The sequence below is a fragment of the Pinus tabuliformis genome, chromosome J, assembly GCF_031772625.1.
Source record: "Pinus tabuliformis cultivar Carrire ecotype Pingquan chromosome J, CPIR1, whole genome shotgun sequence".
Taxonomy (NCBI): Eukaryota; Viridiplantae; Streptophyta; class Pinopsida; order Pinales; family Pinaceae; genus Pinus; species Pinus tabuliformis.
The window spans coordinates 612,425,099-612,450,294 of record NC_142295.1 but is presented as its reverse complement, the minus strand read 5'-3'; the positions used below and the strand labels follow the sequence as shown (position 1 = coordinate 612,450,294).

General features: G+C 39.9%; 1 protein-coding gene across 4 annotated transcripts in view; it reads right to left on the bottom strand.

The window, feature by feature from the left end:
- Window positions 1-25,196, bottom strand: part of LOC149228449 (exportin-4 protein) — a 408,868-nt gene that overhangs the window by 60,446 nt on the left and 323,226 nt on the right. For all 4 annotated transcript variants that reach the window (XM_089378212.1, XM_089378213.1, XM_089378214.1 and 1 more), the window contains exon 20: window positions 3,841-4,077. In XM_089378212.1, the coding sequence (XP_089234338.1) occupies window positions 3,841-4,077 (237 nt within the window). The remainder of the gene's footprint in view (window positions 1-3,840; window positions 4,078-25,196) is intronic.

Here is a 25,196-nt window from a genome sequence, read left to right as displayed (position 1 = left end):
TTTCAAAAAAAATTGCATTTCAAACATTACTACAAAAAAAAAATTGCAAAAAAGGCAAAACGCTCCCGAAATCGCTCCCGAAAAGGCAGGGAACGAAATTTTTTTAGGTAGCGTGCTCCCAAAAATGATCCCATTTCGGGAGTGATTTCGGTAGCGCACTCCCGAAAATGATCCCATTTCGGGAGCGATTTCGGTAGCGCGCTCCCGACCCGCTCCTGAGTCGCTCCCGCCCGGAGCGCGGATTGGGAGCGGGATCGAGGGGGGGGGGGGGGGGGTGGCGCTCCCCCACAACATAGGCTCTTCCTTTAGAGAACTTGATGTCCCTTTTATCACTGAATGTATGTATGAAGATTCTTATCCTTGCTTTACTATAGGTCATCAAGATAAGACACTTGAAGATTACAAGGAGACTGTTTCTTCTCACAGCAGAAAGAGAATTCCCACTGTTATCAAATTATCAATGTTTCCACTGCTTGATGCCTGAAGCTTTCCCAGTGACCAAATATTTACATATGTGAATATATATATATATATATATATATATACACGTCACTGTAGAAGGTACAAATCATGGAACTCATATCACAAAAACTCATATTGTCTTCACAGGTCAGCGTATATTCTTCTCACTGTAGTATGAATAGATGCTTCAATCCTTTTATGCTGCTGTCAGAGTCTGAGAGCAGGGTAATGATCCATCGTATTAGGTTTCCTTCATGCATCGGCTCCTCTTCCTTTATGACAGGTTTGAATTAAGTTCCTTTTAAAATGAAATTGTGCTACAGCCACTGTCACATCTGCATTTGATTTTACTATCACCACTGTTACTGAAGGTTATGCAGCAGGGACAAGGTTATTGTAACACTATCATACCTCTCTCCTTCATACTGCAGCAAACACGTTTATTCTGATTAGAGGATACTATAGAACTCTGTCTTGAAGTTATGGTATCCCTTGATAAACCACTGCATGCACTTCAACAGATTCTTTGATGTCTCAAGACCTGCAGCCATAACAATGTCAAAAGGTACAGGTGTCACTAGACATAGGGCACAGGTGTAGCACACACAGATCTGTGTAGTGTATCCTTCAGATCTGCGTCAAGGAAATTGCCAGAAGTGCCTTAGGACTGTATTGGTTATATAGGCCAATGTTACTTCACAGACTTGGATACAAGATTTCAACAAGTTTCGAAGGGCATCCAAATAGATCAGCCAAATCCCAATTTAGATCTCATTTGCACAGTTGCACAAGGCTAAAATAATGAGGATTATAATAACATCTTCAGAAACGTTACGTAACCTTATATTTGATGCTTCAAGCAACTATGATTCTATCCATGAGATGAGTGTTCTGCTCTGTCCAAACGTATGCCCGTAACTTCACAGTTTGAGCGTGAGACCTCTTCAGAAAAACAGCTACAGGTGTCCACGAACTAGGTGAGTCACAATTTCAGGCCATACTTCAATTAATGCTCCAAAGAATATACTTAAGAATACCCTAAACTATATTCGCCTTAGATCTGGTTACAGATGCAAGTCTTTAACTTCACAAAATGAATGCGTTAAGCTGCCCATAAGACTGATCTTTTACAGTAATCCATCCTCATGATAATATTGTTATCCTTCTGAAAGGAGGCCGAAGAGAATTTAAGCAAATGGAGATTGACTTCACCTTTTGTAGCCTTACACACTTCTCTGTGTAACAAGCTATGCCTTATGCCAATAACAATCTACTGAGATTACTTTGGATCCGTCTGGCTGAATGTGTCCAAAAATAATGTTATAGAGATGTGCCAAATGGTCAATAAAAGAGATCCCATGGGACAAGAACCCAACGCTAATCATCCAAAGGGGACTAGGGAACAAGAGCACAGACCTAGCCCATTCTTTCCGCTGAATCCCCCCATTAATCCATGCCCAAAAGTGTCTATGATAAGCAAACTACAATACTCAATTACCAAATGACAAGTCATACCTTTAGGTTCAGGAGGCCCACCTTCAAACATACAATCATGGCAAATGGGTGAGGGACCACATGGCTGGGTCAGGTGGCGGAGAAATGGCACAATGAGCTAGTTGGTGGCTACAAGGTGATGTTGGCTGCTGGCTGACGACCTTGGAGAACAAATTTCTCCTAGGGATATCACCCACAAAATTGTGGGTAACAGGCTGCACTTGTCAGCGTTTTAAATTTATGGACATTACATTGTTTTAGTTACACTGCAACTAGACGTTATCCCAAAATGAAGTACGCTTGACAATGCACCGATATGCATGTATAATTTATGCTGGCATTAAGTAACTTCCACAATCTCAAGAAAGCTGCTAGTGGATCCAGAATAAGACCCCAATAAGCATGCATAATTTATATTGGTATTAAAGAACTTGCCCAATCTCAAGAAAACCACCACCAACTCTAGCATAAGACCCCAAGTTGATCAGCCAATGGGATGACAAATAAATGGACCTAAATATTTGAGGAAAATTATAAAACCTTATGCCTAATGTAACACTCGGGAAAACAAGCACAAATTTATAGTCAATGGCCAAAGCAATATGCAGTCAGTGACAAACTAATGCATTATACCATAGCAAGTATAATAATGGCACTGGTGATTGAATTTTATCATGATTAAGCTACTCATGAGTCAGAAATGTTTAATGATGTTGATTTCTTAAATTTAATGTTATGTTTCAATTTAAAGTAAACCCAAACTGTGTAACTTTAGGTTGAAATAATGCTTTCCATGCATCAATAACAAAAAAACAATTCCCCATTAGATCCCCAATGGTAGCACTGAATAAGTCCATGAGTTATAGCACTATTGTATGTACATGAATTTTTGAAATATTCACATGCAGTTACCAAATAAATCTGTTCAAATCCATCCTCAATGTTACCTCCTTTATCATGTTCCTATATCTATGTAATTTTTGGGCAAATTCGTGGACTGACATATTGATAAATGATATAGGATGCAGCAAATTATTTGTGGATGGTGTCAACTCAAATAAACAAGATTCATACGCTGAGGGCCAAAAGCCTGTGAATTAAATACATTTTGATCAATAAATTTATTCATAGATTAGTATATATCCAGAGTTAACACCTCCCATAAGCCATCGCCTATGAATACCATTGACATTGCTTGAATACTTATCAAGATCTGCCACAAAACTTGATCCCTAGAAAATAATACAACTAGTAATATCCCTACAGGCTGCTTGCAACTTGAAAAATAATGATATTTTAATTAACATGATGAAAGATCATTAGGGGGTACATGAATGGATTTACAAATGTCACAAAATAAATAATAATGTAAAGATGAAGTGATGAAGAAATAGAGTCCAATGAATCATATGTTTGGCAGGCAATCTCCTCAACTGCAAAGAGATAACCTTTGTTATGCTGAAGTGTGGGTATGACTTGTGCTCCACCTCCACTAGATTGTTCCGAAATCATACTAGCCAGCATGTTATCTAATGTTCACTACAAGGGGTATTAAGGACAGCTTGCTGTAACTTCCCTCAATCCATCAGTTTCTAACTCTAAGAAGTTTGCTGCGAAAAGAGATAGTATCAACCTTTAGGTTGTCTCAATCCCCTCCCAAGAAACCTATAATTCTTTTGGCGACTGTAACATATCTATATATCTATATATAGATATCAAGAGATATATAGTTTTCACATACCCCTGGAATTTTGATGAAAATGTCTTTATAATAAAATGAAAAACCAGGAATGACACCAGATGAATACGCATGTGGGATATACACAATATATGCAAAGAAATTTCAAGACAAGTGAAAACATTAAATCAAACTAAATTACATACCTGTAGATTTCGCTCTCCAGGCCATAAGGTCAATGTCATAATGGCAATGCGAACAAGAGTTCCAAGCAAAACTTTCCCTTGCATTTCTTCTCCAAATACATTTAGAAGACCAATCCTTCCAAGCTGCGTTTCAGGATGCCTTTCACCTTCCTGACCAGGCGTACAATTTGGTCCCCTACCAGCATCATGTGGCATTAAATATGTACCAGTCCACCTTGCAAAAAACCATACCACTGCCTGCACAGAAATGTTGAATTGTAAGAATTATATGCTTGTTCTTTCTCATTTAAGGAGGACTAGGCGCATACTAACATAATCAGATGAATCTTCAAGGCCACAACCACAGACCTGGGAGACCTCTTCACTGTTTATGTAACTCAGAAATAGCATCTGTTTATGTAAACATCTCAACAAGAATTCCATCCGCTCTTGCAACTTATTTGAAGTAACCAATCCACTATTAAAAGACAGAAGCTAAGCAAGCAAGATTGCCAGCAAGAAAACTGTCCTCCACTTGAACAGTGGATAAAGTTTAATTTCAATGGTGCATCCAAGGGAAATCCTGGTACAGCAGGATCAGGACACTCTAGAGATCACAAATGGAACATGTTATGGTGACATACAAATTCTTGGGAAGAACCAATTATCAAACTTAACTTTAAGCCATAGGCATGGGTATTAAAAAAGCAATCAGATTTCAATTTCAGAAAAGCATCGAAGGAGACTCCAAAATGATCATTGAACATCTCAATAGTATGTCCCAACAATCCACCATTGGATATTTCCAGTCCCAATATTCATCGTTATGGAGTTCCCAACCCCCCCAACCAGAGAAGAAAATGGGGAGAGGAAGCCATACATCCTTTACAGAATGTTATGGAGTAGGGCATTCACCATCTTAGCAGCCCAAAAAGTTGAGGAATTGCTCACTTGCTTCTTAAACAGAGAGCTATGCAGGGTTCGTGGTTGTATTCTCATTCCATAGCTTTCTGAAACCAGAGCAGAGTCCATATACCATGGCGATGCATGGCGGAAGAGTGAGATGCCATTCAAGATCATCAGCAAAGGTTGGAAAGGAGATGCAGAACAATCCCTTTCATACACAATAGTACTATGAAAAATGTGTGGCCTAGTTGGGACAGTGTGTAAGTTACTCTGAATTAAGAGATAATCAGACAACAAATTAGAAAATATATTGTTGATTTGGGGTAGCATCGGATGTGCTCTAGCCACGAAAATTGGTGGAGAGGCTAAGGCACATGAAATCTCCAATACCCAAAAAGGGTTTGGGCAGATTCTAAGCCGTTTGGGAGATATTAAAATAATTAATATTTTTAATGGAATCCCTCAGTCTAAACTTAGGGAAAATAAAATATTAATGTGAATTAATATAAAATTGTGTTAGAATGGTCCAAAAGTCATGGATCAAGCTAGATCTAATCTTAGTCATTGATTAGGGACTTAATCTCGGCCGTTGATTTGTCAACGAAAAAGGTATAAGAGGAGGCTTGAGGGTCATTTGGAAAACACACCAAGAGATCAAGATTTCGACTTTCTGGAGCTGGGTTTGTTGAGAAAGTTGAGAGATTGATCAAAGTTGTAGCTGAAGGGTAGTGAATACAAAAGCAGAGAGGCAAAGATAGCACTGGGAGGATCAACGCAGTAGCCAGAGAGAGGGACGCAGAAGCAGCCAAGGGTTCACGCAAAGCTAGCCAGGGCTCACGCAAAGGCAACCAGGAGCTGCGCAGTGCCTCAGAGGGCCAATGTGGGTGATGCAGAGGGCCAGACGGCTAACACAGTGCCTCCAGAGGCTGACGCAGGCCAAGCCAGAGTGACGTTGGGCTAACGCTAGGCAGAGAGAGGCTGACATAGTCCCTAGAGGCTGACGTTAGGGATTCATGGGGCAGACTGGAGTTGTGGAGCTGTCGGAGTGTTTATCTGGGGTTTCAGCCAGAATATCTACTTTCGAGTAGAGAGGTACTATTGCCGAGATTTTTCTCTGTTGGGTGAGCTGGATTTGGCACCTAGATTGTGTTTTGACACTGCTTAATAAATCAAACCCTCAGATAGCTGCATTGGTTTACCTGCATTGGGTTTTTCCAGGGACATTAGTCCAAAAACAACGGTGTCACTTGTGTGCTTGTTTCTATTTCCTTTAGTTGATGATCTGTAATGTGTTGAGCATGTACTTGTATTTATTTCCAGTATTTACATGGTAAATAACTTGTTAATTAACAGAATAAGTAGGTAAGAATAAATCAGTAAAGTACATGAAGGGTTTCTAACGTGTCAGACTTAGAATTCCAACACGGTATCAGAGGGTGGTTGCAGATCACAGGAGAACTGAGGACATCAGCCAAACAAAGCAACAGCAACAGAAAACAGCTTTCCCGAGTGACAGAAACTATTCCTAGCAAAGTAGCAGCAAGGAAGGGTTGGTGCAATGCCTGTGTCATCAAGATTGAGTTACGAAGAGGCAACGCAAAGGCTGAGGTAGGCTCACGCAGAGCCATGTAGAGGCTAGGAGGGTTGACGCAGTTGGCTGAGGAGGCTGATTTGCGGGTGTCAGGAATGCGCAGAGCCTAGGAGCTCTAACCTTCAGTTTGTTGGGGTTTAGGAGGTTGTGGGTAAGTTGCAGAGTGGAGCTGGCGGGGTGCTTTAGTGACTAGTCAGAACGGTACCTAACAAGGCAAGGCCAAAGTAGAGGGAGTTGCTGTCGAGTCAGATTTCTAGCCAAGAATCCGGATCAGTGTTGCAGTTGCATAGATGATAGGAGAGGGGCATCTCGACATTGGCAAAAGGATTTCTAGGAGGGAAATCGAGGCTCAGAGGGAGTCACACCAAGAACTTCCAAGAGGGAAGTAGAGGAGCAGCGAAATGGCACTACATGGAGTAAGAGACTAGGACAGACTGGACGGAGCCTCAAAATTCGTAGTCTGGAAAGCCAAAATCTTATCCGTACTAGACAAGTATCGTGTCAAGCACTTCGCCTTGAGGACGATAGCTATCCTAGTTGATCTGGCTGACAACGACAAGTACGAGGATGCAATGGCAAGGGCTAAGAGTATCATCCTTGACAAGTTCAAGGATCATATAGTACCACATCTTGTCGAGAAGAACACAACACATGAGATGTGGGAGACCCTGACTAAGTTGTATCATCATACTTCTGTGCAGAGGAAGATGCTGCTAGAAAATCAGTTGCAATCATACCAGATGAAGAAGGGAGAACAGATCGACCCATTCCTCGGTCGATTGAAGGAGATCCGTGATCAGCTGACTTCCATAGGGGAAACGCCGGATCCAGAATTGATGGTGAGAACAGCCGTGAATGCAGTCTCAGAAGACTAGGAGGTGTTTGTCTAGAGTATATTGGGCAAGGCAACCCTTTCAAATTGGGAGGAAATGTGGGTTGCTCTTCGCCAAGAAGAGATCAGAAGGCTGAGCAAGGCAAGAAGCAGCGGCAAGGGGATCAGAATCAAGGAGGAGGAGGAGGAAGATGTTGCCCTAGCATCTGTGGGAAATCAGGAGAAATGGAAGAAGAAGGAACTCTCCAAGGTCAAACGCTTCCACTATGGGGAGCTGGGTCATTATGCGACCAAGTGTCCAAGGAAGAAGAGTAAGGGAGAGGCCTCCGAGACTAAGGCAACACTAGCAAGGGCAGAGAAGGAAGTGGAGACAAACTATGATTGTGCCATGAGTGCTCATGTGCCACTTCAAAAGAAGTAGGGAGACATCGAGCTGTAGTCAGGTAGACTATAGGCGATGAGGGGCAGGATTCTCGAGGTACCCAACCTCTTGGATTAGACCTTGCTACAAGAGCCCCGAAGAGGAGTAGCAGTACTAGCAATGTCAGTAGAGATGGATACGGATGGAGCGACAGGGAGCTATAGTAAAGGATTCCCAGGACAACGCAAGGCTAACAGGCTGCAACAGTGCGAGAGGAACGAGAGTGTTACAACTTACACCAGTGCAAGATGGCACAGAGAGGTGTGCAACATGCGAGATGCATAGAGTTGTTGCAGTAGCACAGAGGTCGAAGAGGGAGCACTTGTCAACGACAGAGGGAGCTTCAGCATCAAGAGTGTTTCTAGCCTAACGGAGATGTCAGAGTTGAGAGATCAGTTACTTACTTCTCAGTAACTAAGTTGTAGTGCAGCAGTTAGCAGTGGTAGTGCTATGGGCACCGCGATGCAGCATGATGAGAGGGGTTGTAGTGCAGATGCAATAGTGGCAGTGGCAAGGCCATGGGCAACAGCACAGATGCAGAGAGAGTTGCAGTACGGATGCAGCAGTGGCAGTGGAAAGGCCATGGGTAGTAGTACAGGATGCAGCAGTGCAGAGGATGTTGGGCAGCAGGCCTAGCATCAGCACAGGGATCGATGCCAGATGATCAGAGTGATGCTCAGTGAGGAGTATTACTAGAGCACAGTCCTCGCTAAGAGGGAGTGTTGATTTGGGGTAGCATCGGATGTGCTCTAGCCATGAAAATTGGTGGAGAGGCTAAGGCACATGAGATCTCCAATACTCAAAAAGGGTTTGCGCAGATTCTAAGAAGTTTGGGAGATATTAAATAATTAATATTTTTAATGGAGTCCCTAAGTCTATACTTAGGGAAAATAAACTATTAATGTGAATTAATATAAAACTGTGTTAGAATGGTCCAAAAGTCATGGATCAAGCCAAATCTAATCTTAGCCGTTGATTAGGGACTTAATCTTAGCTGTTGATTTGTCAACAAGAAAAGTATAAAAGGAGGCTTGAGGGTCACTTGGAGAACACACCAAGAGATCAAGATTTCCACTGTCTAGGGCTGGGTTTGCTGAGAAAGTTGAGAGAGTGATCAGAGTTGCAACTGAGGGGCAGTGAATACAGAAGCAGAGAGGCAGAGATAGCACTGGAAGGATCAGCACAGTAGCCGGAGAGAGGGACGCAAAAGTAGCCAGGGTTCACGCAAAGCCAACCAGGGCTCACGCAAAGGCAGCCAAGAGTTGTGCAGTGCCTCTAGACGCTGACGCAGGCCAGGCCAGTGTGACGTTGGGCTAACGTTAGGCCAGGTTTGCTGAGAAAGTTGAGAGAGTGATCACAGTTGCAACTGAGGGGCAGTGAATACAGAAGCAGAGAGGCAGAGATAGCACCGGGAGGATCAGTGCAGTAGCCAGAGAGAGGGTTGCAGAAGTAGCCAAGGGTTCACGCAGAACCAACCAGGGCTCACGCAAAGCCAACCAGGGCTCACGCAAAGCCAGCTAGGAGCTGTGCAGTGCCTCCAAAGGCTCATGCAGGCCAAGCCAGAGTGACGTTGGGCTAACGCTAGGCCAGAGAGAGGCTGACGTTTCGGTTTCATGGGGCAGAATGGAGCATGGAGCTGTCGGAGTGTTTATCCGAGGTTTCAGTTGGAATATCTACTTCCGAGTAGAGAGGTACTACTGCCGAGATTTTTCTCTGTTGGATGAGCCGGATTTGGCACCCAAATTGTATTTTGAAACTACTTAATAAATTAAACCCTCAGATTGTTGCACCGGTTTTCCCGCATTGGGTTTTTCCAAGGACATTAGTCCAAAAACAACGGTGTCACGTGTGTGCTTGTTTTTGTTTCCTTCAGTTGATGATCTGTAATGTGCTGAGCATGTACTTGTATTTATTTCCAGTATTTACATGGTAAATAACTTGTTAATTAACAGAACAAGTGAGTAGAAATAAATCAGTAAAGTACATGAAGGGTTTCTAACGTGTCAGACTTAGAAATTCCAACATATACTACTACGGAAATTTGCTCAACATCTTAGGGATCAAGGGAACATAATTCTCACTGACACGCCATGTTCAAACAAAAAACTATCGTACTGTTCGAGAATTTATGCTCAGCTGCATCTTGAATCAGCTTTAAAACAAAAAAGCAAAAGAAGAAGCATTTAAGAAGAAACTTTATATTTTCCGAGAGATTCTTATGATGAAGGGTTCAAACACCAGCCCCCAGACTTCATGGAGGAGGAAATGTCTCCAGCTGCAGAAGACGATGTCACCAGACCCTTGAAATTCCAATACAGTACAGAAACCCAATCTATGGGATTCAAGATATGGTACCCTACCTTTATGTTCTATTTCATACATGTAACAGTAAACCACTTAGAATATAGTAAGGATGACATCTATGTTTATATTAGTCAGTTTTTGTTCAGAAATTAAGTAGTACTCTGAAATTCCCAGTTAGGACCAATGTCAGTCAGGTTTTGATTCTGTTTTCTGATATGGTTGTACTTCTGCACTCAGAAAATAGAATTGTATATATAACTAAATCAAAACTTTTTCTGATAACAGGGAAAGAGAACTAACTAATCAAAAGATTGTTTTGGTCAAAAAATTATTACTCTATCCTTTTACAAATCAACAGCTAATTACAAAAAAGAGGGTAATGCATTCCTTTCCTCAACGTTCAAGCAATTTATTTGTATAAAATGTATGGTATTTCTTTCTGAAAGTGCCAAATGCCAAATGAAAAGGGTTGAAGCAGGATCTCAGATATTAAAGCAAGGCTCACGACTAGAACGTTTAGTGAAAATTTGTAATGTCCCCAAATATTGCATTACCTTGTGAAGTGATTGGAAGGGATTTCCGGAGCCTGTGTCAGCCCGGTCAGAGGAGTGAGATTACTCCACTGGTGGGCCCAGAGGGTTATAGACAAGGTTACTTAGGAGCGGGAGCAACATTTTCAGAAGCTCCTGGTTTGGGAGCGATTCCGGGAGCGTTTTTTTATATAATATATATATTTTTATATTTTTTATATTTTGATGCATATACGTCAACAGAACCATGCAGAATGATGAATTAGATATAAAAACATAAAAAAACATAGATTGAACCATATAACAACAATCATCTAGAAGTTATAATCTTCATCAACCATGTCCACAAGTTAGTAACATAGTAACATACAACATATTGAGTCTCATGATTCATCAATCTTAAAGTTTCAAGCTTTCAAAATTCAATATATAACATTTATCATCATTTATCACCAAAGTTGAACTTGTAAGCTAAGTGTAACCATTACAACAAATAATATATAACATGAAATGAAATGCTGTAAAATGAAATGAAATGAAACAACTTTCAACTTTCATGAAGCATCATATTCATAATTCATTACTAATGAGTTATAATTGTCAACTTCAAACTTCAAACTTAAATTGTCATATATTGTTTACAAAAAAAATCATAATAAATATGAAAGAGTCAATAGTTATAAAAACTACTAGAAACTAGAAAAGACAAGTAAATATATTATCTATTGCTAATGCTTGGGCCTCTTGCCACCACGAGAAATGTCTAATTTTTTAGTCTTGTAGGAAAATCAGGATCTTTGTCATTAACATCACCCTCTAAGCATTAATATCCAGAGGTATCTTTGTCATTACCTCCAGATCTGTATAAGGATCTTTGTCATTAATACAACCTTCTAGGCATTAACATAAGATAGAAAAAGCATAGCATGTCAAGTCAAGATTTTTTTGAGTGATGCGTACATTTTTAGGAGGGTCATGATAGAGGAGTTCAACAACCAATGTCACTAGCATCAAGGTACATAGAGGGATTGGTGCTCTTGATTAAATACGAGTTCCATAACCTAATACATGACATAATCCAATGGAAACATTACAATCCCCCCAATCCTAAAATCCTGAAAAACTGATAAGTCTGTTGGATTTTGAATGAAATCTAAAATTCTACTTTCTCCATATGAAATCCAATGAGGTCGGAACCACTCTCAAACATCCTGAGCCATTTCATGGTAATGTTAAAAATTTCGCATATCAATACTAGGGCCACAGGCTTGATCATTAGGCTACCCCACTCAAAACTTATTTGTTTCTATGAGAAAAATTGCATTTGGAATATAATCGCTAAAAGAAATTTGCAAAGACTAAATGCTCATGAAAAGGTAGGGAGCGATTTTTTTTAGGTAGTGCGCTCCCGAGGTGCTCCTGCTCAGAGCGCGAATTGGGAACGAGAGCAGGGGAGGGCTCCTGTGCAACCCTGGTTTTTGAGGAATTTTACAGGTATGACTAGGATTACATACCATATTTCATCATCAGGATTAGTTCCACACAGTTTCCTCTTGGTTTCATTGCATTTCGACAATTCCCATACAACATAGTTATTAATGGGCATATTTTAATTAATTTCACTTAAGGTGTTGTTTCAAGCTAATTCCTTGGAGAAACAACTTAGTGTAGTAACTCGTTGGAATCGAGGTGAAAATATTTACAGGGCAGGGTGATGAAAAGGGACTTTGGGTGGCCAGTTTGACCATGGAGGCGAATTAAGCATTTTCTGGCATTATGTAATGTCCCCAAAGTTTGGATTACCTAGCGAGGTGGTTAGGAGGGTTTTCCAGAGCTTGTGCTAGCCTAGTCATAGGTGCAGGATTACTCCATTGGTCGACCGTGGGCCCGAAGGGTTTTAGAGGAGTTTTATGGGTCCGACTGGGATCGCTTACCATATTTCATCATTGGAATCAATTCTGCATGGCTTTCTCTTGGTTCCGTTGTATTCTGACGATTTCCGTAAAATGGCATTATTAACAAGCATAATTTAATTAATTCTGCTTTAAGGTGTTGTTTCAGGCTAATCACTTGGAGAAACACCTTAGTGTAATAGCTCGTTGGAATCGAGGCAAAAATATCTACAGAGAAGAATGATAAAAAGGCGCACGGTTTTCTCTTCATTCCGTTGTATTTTGACGATTTCCATAAAATGGCGTTATTAACAGGCATAATTTAATTAATTATGCTTTAAGGTGTTGTTTCGGGCTAATCACTTGGAGAAACACCTCAGTGTAATAGCTCGTTGGAATCGAGGCGAAAAGATCTACAGAGAAGAATGATAAAAAGGAGCTTTGGGTGGCCAGTGTGACCATAGAGGCGAATTAAGCATTTTCCAACATTAAAAGTGACTTTAATTAGTTTATAAAAGTCACTTTATTAAATTAATTATGCTTTAAGGTGTTGTTTCGGGCTAATCACTTGGAAAAACACCTTAGTGTAATAGCTCGTTGGAATCAAGGCAAAAAGATCTACAAAGAAGAATGACAAAAAGGGGCTTCCGGTGGCCAGTGTCACCATAGAGGCAAATTAAGCATTTTCCAGCATTAAAAGTGACTTTAATTAGTTTATAAAAGTCACTTTATTAAATAAAGAAAGGAAAAGTGTTTTTAAATATTTAATTGGAGGGAAAAGGTAAGTGAGTTATAAAAACAGGAAATGAGGGGGTCTCTCCTCATTCATTCATGCATTCGTGAGTTTGGGAAAAGAGCTCTTGAAGAGAGTGTGAAGGAGAAGCTTAGGGTTTTGGAACCCTAGCCGTCATAGAAGACTTCAATGTGGAAACTAGACACCATAGTTTGGATTTGAAAGTGAAATCACTCAAATTTCATTGCTGAGCTTCAATGGAGAACAACATTTTTGATAAATATTGAGGCATTCAAATGTTATCTGTTGATTTTAGAGACTTATTGGGTAAATTATATATCATTTTTACTAATGGAAGAGCTACTAAAAGTGTGAACTAAAAGTGTGAGCCTTGGGAATCGAGCTTCTAGTCTAGATAGAGGCCAAGCTTGCAATTTAATGTTGTTGTACCCATCATGGTGGTAGCCTGAAGATCCCAGTAGTTCGATTCACCCTTTTTGTACTGGTATTCAGCTTGAATACCAGTAAAAGATGCTCCCTTTATTTTAATGTTGGACGAGTTTCCTGATTGTTTGGTACTGTGTAATGGTGGCAGAGTTGGGCATATGGACAGTGGGGTCTATCTAATGCCATAACCAAGTCGAGTAACTAATTTATGGGTTGCGTGGTTGGGTTGTGCGTAGCTTTGTGGGAATTCAAAAATAGCTATAGTCAAGGTATTTTATTCTCTAGTGGGACGTGAGACTTCTTATAAAGCTCAGTTGAAGCTTAAGCCTCTAATTTCCTACTGACCATGAGTTCTTAAGAGTTTATTGAAGGAGATAAGCCACTCTTGTACACTCATCATTGCTAGAAACACATTATGGGCAGCGTACTACATCTAGGATCAATTCTACATTGAACCACAAGAGTTGATATCAAAGGTGAACCTGTACGTGCATTTTTGGGCAGCATATATCACAGACCAGAGACAGAGGGTTGTTTTAGTGAGTTGATATTTTGTATATGCACCCATTAGTGTTGTTTGTCTTCATCTTCAGAAATATACTACTCTGAAGGACCAAGACTTCCACATATTCTGCGTCAATGTTGCACGAAGCAGGGACGAAACGGGGACGTTTTTTGGAAGCGGGGACATGGAAGCATCATTTTCCAAAAATCTAGAAAGAAAAGCATCTGCAGATGTTATAGCTCTGATACCACTTGTTATAGATCTAACCCAAAGATATTATGATAATAGAAATAACCCAAGAATAACAAGATAGAAATAGATAGAAATGCTTCTTTATTATCAAAACCCTTAAGGTAGGGTAACACCATACATTCACTCCTTAAGGAAGGAGAACACTCCACAAGCCATATGCCTGTTCATACAATAATCCTTCACTATCTTCCTTTACTTGGAGTCTCTAGCCTCTATATAGGCCTCATACATACAATACCATGGGTCATTACCATGGTTCCCACTTGTTATAGCTCTGATACCACTTGTTGTAGATCTGACCCAAAGATATTATAATAATAGAAATACTATAGATATGATATAAAAATATAAGACAATGCAAATAAACCCATAAATAATATGAAATGTTTCTTTATTGATCAAACCCTTAAGGTAGGGTAACACCATACATTCACTCCTTAAGGAAGGAGAACACTCCACAAGCCATATGCCTGTTCATATAATAATCCTTCACTATATTCCTTGACTTGGAGTCTCTAGCCTCTATATCGGCCTCATACATACAATACCATGGGTCATTACCATGGTTCCCTCATACCATCAACTAATACCATGGGCCCATTACATTATTACTAACTACTTGTGGTCCCTTACATGATATGGGTTAACCACCTTATTTATTACTATGGCCCATCCCATTATTACATTATTACTTTGGGTACCTCCCTTGGTACCCCATATTATCCCCCCTAGGTATATAACAGCAGAAGCATCTGCTATATATATATATATATATATATATATATATATATATATATATATATTTGCAAAGATATATTTGCTTCTCAGATAATTACAGAATCCAGATATGAGACTAGCGCTCCGTGATGCAAGCAGATCGAGAAAACTTCTCGCAGATGCAGAGCAGGGAGATCTCGTCTCGTCTAAAACTCAAAGAACTCAAACTCACAATACAGACTATAGAGTTAAACTCCGTGGTGCAAGCAGATCGAGAAAACGTCTCGCAGATGCAGAGCAGGGAGACTTCACTCACTACAACACTACTCAGACTCTCTCAAAACTCTCAAGACTCCAATGCCCCTAATGAGCTTACAATGCTAGTATTTATAATATCCTAGTAGGTCATCCGGTGAAAGGTTTTACCGGGAACTTGAAACCAAAAGAATCAAACTTTCGCTAGAACATCATGCAAGATGTCTATCACGAAAGAACTTTGTACAAAAGTAATGAATAGTTCTAAAGATTCGGGCAAGTGGGGACAACCACTTGTTATCTCGTCCCTTGGAGGCTAAGCCATATGGGGACCGAATCATGACATCTCTGAAGTGAAAAGATGGCCGGAATCTAGGACATCGGCTCTTATACAAAAGTAATTACACAGTGGAGATTTTATCCAGACTAAATCCCACGGAAACCAAAGAACAGCAGGATAAAGTAATTACACAGTGGAGATTTTATTCGGACTAAATCCCACGGAAACCAAAGAGCAGTATATGTACAAATAAAGCAGGATATGAAAGGATTTCATTTGATTGATCCTTTCAATCAGTCGTTGTTAGCCCTGTCGTCATAATCATGTGCATGAGTATCTGGAACAGCTGGATTATTATGGCCAAGTCTGATTTGGTCTTGTTCTATCAATTCCTCAATTAGTTCTTCATTGTTTGGAGCCAGCACTTCGTATGGGACAGATTCATCTAGCCAATATGGTGCTGCATCTCTGGTACAACAAAAGAATGGGAATGTGAACATGAATGTTGGCCTGTCATGTGGATCCACTGATATCAATCCTCTGAATCTGACAGAAAGCTTAAAGGACTCATCTTCTTCATTAGGAATGACAATTTGTTTGTGGATGAATTTGAACTCTAAGACGTAATCATTCTGGACAGCTACATGCATTTCCCAATGGAAGATTCTAACAAACTCAGCAAAAGTCCTATCAAAAATGCTTTTAGCTCTAGGCAAATATCTAAACATGAATAGCTTAAACCATGGACTCCACCAATTGTTAGAGGGATCTATAGCGTGAGCATAAAATATGACCTTAACCGAACCATGTATCCTAGCTCTTTGGTGAATAGAAAAGTAGTCTGACCATGTCCATTCAGTATTTTGAATACACCCAAAATAAACAGGATCTGGTTCCCTAGACAATGCATAATAAACACGCCATGGCCTAATCCTATATGGTAACTCTTTTGTATATGACCATCTAGACTCCTCAGAATCAGACCATTTTTGCAAAATGATTTGTCTTAAGCATAATGGCAAGACTCGGACCTGTTTTGATAGACATTCTAGACAAAACTCATAATGACAGTTACTACAGACTGTAACATACTTAACTCTTTTAGACTCGACATGACTGGACTGACTTGTAGAAGCTTCGTGCTGATTAAGTGGTCTGAACATCTTGATCTCCTTGGTTTCTTAAGCACCTTCTCTGGTAAGCATGTCAGCAAGATAATTTTCTGCACCAGATTTGTAAACAATATCAAAATCAAAACCTTCTAGCCATAGTGCCCATCTTAGTACTCTGGTACTACCTTGTTCTAACAATCTTTTGTTTGCCAACATCTGTTTCATATGCTTTAGATCTGTTCTGACAATAAATTTAACACTTTTCAAGAACAAGTGAAATCTCTTTATTCCTCTCTTTACTGCAAGTATTTCTTTATGAGAAGAAGGATACTTTTTCTCTGTATCATCAAAAGATCCTGAGGAATAGGCACAAACCAATTCTTTTCTTCCATGCTTCTGTAACAAAACTGCAGCCCAAGTGTGATAAGAAGCATCTGTTTCAAGTATAAAAGGAAGATTAGTATCAGGAAGCTTGAGTTTTGGCAAATCATTAAGCTTACTCTTAATACTAATTACTGCTGCTGTCATTTCATCTGTCCAACTGACACCTTTCTTCTTTAGTCTGTTCTGCAGTATATTTATATCCTCTGATTGTTTAGCATAAAATTTTCTTATATAATTCAGACATCCAAGAAATCTCTGCAGGGTCTTTACATCGACAATTATATCAGGAAACTTTAATAGATGGGTTAGCACATGTGGCTGAAGTTCTACATGTCCTTTTTCTATGTGTAAACCCAAGTAATCAATCTTGACTTTTCCAATCTGAAACTTCTCTTCTGAATCTGAAAGTACTAATCCATGCTTATATACAAGTTGGTAGAATTGGTCTAAATGGATCTTGTGCATATTTACATCTCTGCTAAATACAAGCAAATCATCAATATATACAATAATGTACTCTACCCCACCAAAAATGTCTTCCATCCTTTTTTGGAATTCAGATGGAGCATTTTTCAAACCAAAGGGCATCACAGTCCATTGATATTGGCCATGAGGAACAGTGAAGGCTGTTTTATACCTGTCAGCAGGAATAATACCAATCTGCCAAAATCCACTTTTAAGATCAAACTTGCTAAACACATTAGCATTAGCAATCTTAGCAAGTAACAATTCTTTGTTAGGCAGAGGATATCGAATAGGAAGAAGAGCATCATTCAAAGCCTTATAATTAATCACAAGCCTTTTCTTGCCTCTTTTCTGCTCACTATGCTTATTGACATAAAAAGCCGGGCAGGCCCAAGGGCTCTTGCAGGATTCAATAAGCTTTTGTTCTAACAATTGTTCAATTTCTGCTTTGCATAGTTCTTGCTCTTTTGGACTCATATGATTTGCACTGGCTTTTTGTGGCCTAGGAATATATCCTTCTCGGTAAGGTAGTGCAACAAAATACTTTTCTCTTGCCCAAAAGGCATCTGGCCTACTGGAAGTACAATCTGCACGAAGTTTATCAGAAATTTGTTGCAAAGTTTTGGGACCATGTAACTCTGCATTTTTTACGATCTTATTAATCTTGGTCAGATCTTGCAGACTATACTGGAGAGGATCCTGATCTTCAGGCTACACATTAATTTTGTAATCACTGGAAGCAGGGACTGTGATAGGACCAGCAGTGGTGGAGAATATAACATAATCTTGTCCAAAAGTGACTGGCAAATATTTCTTCAGAAAATCTTGTCCTAACAGAACATCAGCACCAGTATCAAAACTATACAAAGTGACAAAAACCTGGACATCATTCAAGAAAATAGGAAATTCAGGAGCTATGTGACTTATTTCCATTAAATCACCAGTGATAGCCCTGAATTGGAGTTTAGTAGGCTGCCAATAATAATGAGGAATGGCTTTATATTTGCAGCAGCTACTCATAGCACCAGAATCTATTTGAGCATCCAAAGTATACGGTTTAATGCTAGGGACTTTAATTCTTATTGGAATAACTACTCTATCTTCGATGCCCATAACATTAAAAAGCTCAACATTTTTCTTTGGGGATATCTCTTCAATAACTGGCACATTTTTCATCAATAGGCTGGTTAATTTGGAATTACAATCATCATAATCAGAAATAGGTATTTGAAGTTTGGAAGACAACTGTATCATTTCTGACCTTGTATGATGAATTGAAGATTCCAAATCTGTGATCTTCTTTTTAAGAGCATCAATTTGATTCATACCTGGAGATACTGAAATCTGCAAAGGTCTGAACATTGAATCGAACTCTTTCTCGATGAAGTCATCATCATCTCTTTCTTCCTCTGAAAATCTTTCTTCCCTTTTGGATGGCAGTTGTTTCTCAAGATTCTCAAGTTTTTCAGTCAATCTTCTTCTTGCCGTAAACTGAACTGGATCTAACTGTGCTAGATCAACTTTGACTGCTGCAATCTTTGCTTGTATCTCTCCTGAGGAATTCAAACTGAACATTTTAATATCAGGAATGAATGTTTCATCAGAATCAGAGGATTCTGAATCAATTGTTAATTTCCTGATTTCAGGAATTTCACTATCTGAAGATTTTGAAGAAGAACTTGAAACTTCAAAATATTCTCCATCAGAGTGGGATATGAGATCCCAATCTTGTGGATCATGTATTGTAGAAAAGATATTCATTATCTTCATCTGCTTTTTATCTTTTCTTTCTCTGCAAGCGTTAGCATAATGACCTTCTTTACCACAAATAAAACACACACCTTTTTTAGAAGGTTTTGATCTTTTCCTAAATACTACCCTTCGTCCTTTAAATGATCTTTTGGAAGGAAAGTATTTTTTCTTTTTAGGAAAGTATTTATCAGCCTTGCAGGAGCAAGAGTTATCAAACTTTGCCTTTTTAGAAACCTTTCTTTCACTTTTCTTGTGACAACCAAAATTATAGGTTTCTTTGAAATTATTGCAAAGCTTTGTGCTAAAGTGCATCTGTCTTGAAAAATTCTTCTTGGCTTTGCTCTCTACACATTCTTTCTGCAATATTGTGACAATCAATTGGTGAATAGCTGCAAATGATTGTCCTTCCAAATTTACTTTATGATCTACTATGTACTGGTTAATTAGATCAGGAATTTTACCAGGCATAGACTGGATGTAATACCTCAGATAGGCAACATTATGTGGATCACTAGCCTGATACAGAAATTTTTGCATAACACAAAAATACTCTTGCAAGTAATCAATGTCGCATAACTTCTGGGAGAGAAATAGCTGTGAATGATGGGTTGAATCTTCAGGGACTAATCCAACAAATTCATGTTTTAAAGCTTCAAACAGTGCTCTTAATGGATCAGTACTATGTTCAACTATTTGATCTTTCTCTTCTTCTGCAAGCCTTTCCCACCATTGCTTTAGTATGCCAGTAAAAGACCATACAATCTGAGTAACTATATCAGACCATGATACTTTGGCTTCAGCTTTCCTCTGTGTTAGCGCTTGGAATTCACCTAGGCTGAGATAGACAAACTCTCAAGGCTACATCAAACCATTTCACCTCGTAGCTAGCCCTACGAGGTATGAGAAGGCTCTCTCGGGTCAGATTTGATAGATCTTATAATATAATAAGCTGACCAATTAGGATCAAAGATATTAGGCTAGTAAATTGATAAGGGGGGTTGATTTAAAGATTTTTTGGGTTTTTTGGTGGCAATTGGAGGGAGTGCAATTTAGGGTGCGGGGATTGAGCTCAGTTTTTGCAGGTGGGTCTTTGGGGCAAGGTAGGAGTCTATGCTGATGCCTTTAACTGAAAGAGATGATCAGGGAAGAAAGAAAAGAGGCTAAAGAGGGCAAACAATGAATTCGAATCCTCTCTAGACAGTGGAAAACATAAATTTTAAACAAAATTGAAAGCTGAGCATGGCATGCATGAATTCAAACTTTATCACTTCTTTTGTTTAAATAGCAGCAAGAGATTAAGAAATGGAACACATAAACACACTTACAATAACAGTAGGAGACACACCATCAACATAATAATCCACAAGAATCCACAATGAAGTCTGCAAAACCCTGGCCTTCCTTTTCCTCAAATTGCAGAAAATACAAGTCAAAAATACAATAGCACTTCTCCCTCTAGAGTCCAACCATCAAAATGAGAAAGAGAAGGCATAATATAGAAGGTCAAACCTCTTTCCCCACCTCTAGGGGTCGAGCTCAGCTTCCTAGGAGCTGTTACAACTAATTCTAAATCAGTCACAAGATAATAGGCCAGCACAACAACTTGCCTCTAAAAGTTAGGAAGCCTATCCATGCATTAAATATTAACTATTTACATCAAAGAAGCTTCTAGAAGAGTAAAGAAAGATAAAGCCTATCAAAGTACCATGAAAATATTACATTCATCCATCATCTACAAGTAAAAATGGTCAACCATAGTCAAAACAGTGTTTTTTGACCGAAAATGGCAAATTCTGGCAATTCTGGAAGTTTTGGTCGCGCCCCTGGAAGTTTTGGTCGCGCCCCTTTGCAGCTACTTTTGAGTGGGTTCCACTGATCCAAATCAGGTGCAAGATGGCTCATTGGAAAGCTTGGTCTGTCTACTTTCCATCCCAAGTGGAATTTCTGAATTTGGTGTTGATTTGACCCCTCAAAAACCATTTCTCCCAAGGTCACTTTCTGCAACTCAAAAAGTGGGCAGAAAGTCATTTTTTAGGTGTATTTTGAGCTTTTGGAGGCTCAAAACTCAAAATTAGGCTGCCCCCAAGTACTGGTAATTTTTCTTTTTGCATGCCCTTTCCAAAAATGCCAAGTTTGCAAAATTCCGAGCAGCCCTTCAAAATGGTCTCACCCGGGGTGAGACCAAACCGTGGGCAAAACCTGTAATTTTACCAAAAATTTGCAAAATGCTCCAAAATTCTCAAAATTTTCAGATTTTGATGCTAGATCAAGGCTGATCAGTACCATGATGAGTGAGGGATGCCTCAGCCAAGATGCGGAGTGGATTTGTCCTTTTCTTCTTCTTCCGGGCCTCTGACAGCTCTCTTTGGAGAATTTTCATTCTCGCCTTGCAAACATGTAATCTTGCCCAGTAGTGTGTCTTCATGTTCCGGAGCAGCTCTTTGTCACGGTTTGCCTTGTCTAATAGTCCCTCCAAGCGCCAATTTGCTCGGATGAGCAATAACTCTCTATCCTTGGGCAGTGGGTCCCCAGGCCTCCTGCGGTTGATGACTTGGTCGAATCGAATCCTCCATAACTCATTCAACTCCTTCTCGGTCTCCAGTTGTTTGGTCCGCTGCTCTAAATAAGTGATAGTCCACTGAGCCATCTCAAGCTTCCGCTGCAACACAAGGTTCTCTTCCTTGAGCTCATAGAAATCTGAAGAGGAAGGAGAATGAGCATCACGACCAGTGAAATCATCATGTGCCTCGCCAACTGCCTCATCCTCAACCATGGGCTGCTTGCCCTCTCGTACTGCCTGTGCCGATGAAGAAAGCGAGGCCCCTTCCACCTGGTGTGGAGATAACACTCGCTGCTCTGATGATGAAGACGAGACCCCTTCCACTGGCTGTAGAGAAAGTACTCGTCGGGCTGCTGCAAATAAGGTCCTGTGACCTCTCTGATATGTGACCCGAGGAGAAGAAGCCATGTGTCTCGGGATGTTGGTCTCGGGCTGATGTGATGGCCCTCCCTCCTCATGAACTGCCTCAGGCCCTGAATGTGGCTGTGTGAAAACATCTCGGGAGATGAAATCCGCCCAAGGGATGCCCTGCTGGCTCAGCTGATGGGAAACTACTAGCTGAATAAGACCATGATGGCATAGGCTCCGGAGCTGCTGTACTGGAGTCTGTCTCCGAAAGGTAGTGGCTATCCTCTGAATGTCGTGAAATAAGTATGTCGAGATGTTCATCATCCTCACTCTGGTGAAGTGCATCATCATGCGGATATGACAAGAAAATACTCGTGAGAATCTCCCCTCGCATGTGAAGTAGTGCATAATGAGTCTCATGGTGTCTATATACTCTGCTCGGAGGAACTTGATAGGAAAGTTCCTTGTCAAGTGATGCACATAGGCAGGCCTAACATATGGCTCATAGTATACCAGGTCCACCCACTTGCGCTTTGGCCATACCTCACCCACATTGGGTATCCCGGTAGCATCTGTGATAGCCTCTGGAGAAAACACAAAATTCACCCCTGCAAGGGTGACCTGCCTGTCATGGAGATGGAGGACAAACAACCGGGCCAAGTCTCTGTGATGCTGGATGTGTGACAGCCTCTCACAAAACTGAAAACAAGCCATATGCTGAAAGCAAGATACTGCCAATGGGCAAGCCTGCAACTCTGTCAGTGATGTAGGCTCTTCCCTCTTGTGGTGACCACCCTTGCCTCCCCTACGAGGCCTCTGCTGTATCTCAATCTCAGTAGATGATGATCGGTCATCACCTTGCTCATTAGTCTCAGTGGTTGACATGGTGTTATTGAGCAAGGTGGAATAAATAAGTCAAAATGACCGCTGCCCTGCCTGCAAAATGCTGTGAAGTATGCTGTTTTCAAGGGGAAACATCATGAGGGATATGTTAGGGGAGGGAATTTACATATAGGAAAGGGAAAAAATATATATATAAGCAGGGAATTCTGAAGGAAAACATCACATAATGTTAAACATGCCATCTCATCTTTCATCATTTGCAAATCAATACTTTATTTAGGGAAACTGTGATTTTTAATCACCAAGGGAAAGGACAATATAGAATTTTCATCATGATGGAAGGAAGGATGTCATGGGCATAGGGGGATAAGGCAGCATCAACTATCAACATTTAACCGGCTGCTCATTTCATTTTGTCTTTGAATGTCTATTAAGAGCATACTCTGTTTTTTATAACTTTTAAAATGGTCATTGATGCTTTTGGGGAACAGGGACTTTGTATGCTTGATCACCAAGGGAGGGAAGGGTTACTGTAATAAATTTGCAAGAAAAATGGGATATGATGTGTCAATGGTATTTAGGAAGATGAGGGTGAAAGGGAATTAGGGTTTAAGGGGACAATGAAACCCCTCAACAAAGTCTGCCAACTAATTTTCATAACAGCAGTTCATTTAAAACAGAGGCAGCTTCATCATGCTTTTGCCATGAGTGAATTAGGGTTTTCAATTACATACTTTGTCAAAAGGGAAGGGTATCAATTGCATAGGGATTTTAGGGGATTTAATGAGCAATTGAATCAAGGTTTTTGTGAGGGGAAAGGTAAGGGAAAACAGAGTTTAAGGATAGGGAGATAAATACCATGTCACTTTGCAAACCCTAGCACAGCAAAACTGCTCTTTTGATAACTATGCAGCTGTATATTTAATGAATTTTTGTCATGAGCACCATACAGCTACTAATCTTTGACATTTACACAGCAAGAGGTCATTTTTCTTTTGTTTTTATAAGGCTATGCAAGTTACATTTTTCACTGTTTTTTGTGTGATATTCATAAGCATGCCTTGCTATCATTTTTTCTTTTTGTTTTTATGTTTTTTTTTTTTTTTTTATTCTGTTGTGTATTTACATATGTAAATTTGCTGTATATACTAGTGTAGGGTTTGAACATGACACATGGGAAAAGGTAGGGTTTATAGGGTTTGAGGGGCAGGTTTGGTATGACTAATTTGCAAATGAGATTAACAAATATAACATGTTAACATATGTAATTTAATTTTGGGAAAATGAATGGAGGGATATAAGGAAAAAAAATTGCCTTGAAAAACAAACAAACTGTCATACATATGCATGCAAAACATCAAGTCATTTTAACCTATTTTCTATGGATTTCCTTGCATAAAATCATGACCATAATCTTCTTTTGCAACCCCAACCCATCATCAAACATGTGAATGAGGCATACCTGAACAGTTGGAGAAAATTCGAGGGTGAATTTGGCGTTTGAATAAATTTTACAGCAAACTGATTTTTTGGTCGCGCAAGCTCCCAGTTTGGTCTCACCCCTCCGTTTGGTCGCGCCTGTGTAATTTAACACAGCGCGTTGGCCTTTTTTTGGTCGCGCTCCTCCGAAAGACTGAAACTTCTGCAATTTGCCCAATTTCGCCCTCTAATCGCCTTTTGCTTGTAATTTCTTGCTCCAAATGCACAATGAAGACCTTGCAAGAGGGAATTTGCTTTTATAGGCTCATATTTAAAAAAATTTGACTTTAAAAACCCACTTTATAATGTTTAAACCTTTACATTCTCTTTAACACTATTTTAGAGTCTTTTTGTCCTGAAATAAGCTCCTTGGATGCGTTTGACTTCGTTCTTTTTGCAGGTTGACCGCCTGATGGACTGTAGCGAAGGAACCAGGGTTGTTGCCGGCACTTTTACAAATTTTTGAAAATTTCTTTGTTTTTTCAAATTCCACATGACCTTGGAATTAAAAACAGTGTTTTTAAATCCAAGGCATAAAATGAGCTGTAGCTGAAGAAGATGACAATGAAACATATGTACAAAACTCCTTCCGGCTTGCTGGGCACTTACTGACCATGACTCATGACCTTGAAATGATTTTGACTCATAACCCTAGACCTAAGACCATGGGACTTCAAAACAAGAATAAAAACAAGCATGACTCAATTACATTGTTGTATGACCTGATCCAACAAAGCCAAGAAGGGAACAAAGACCAGCTCCTCCATTC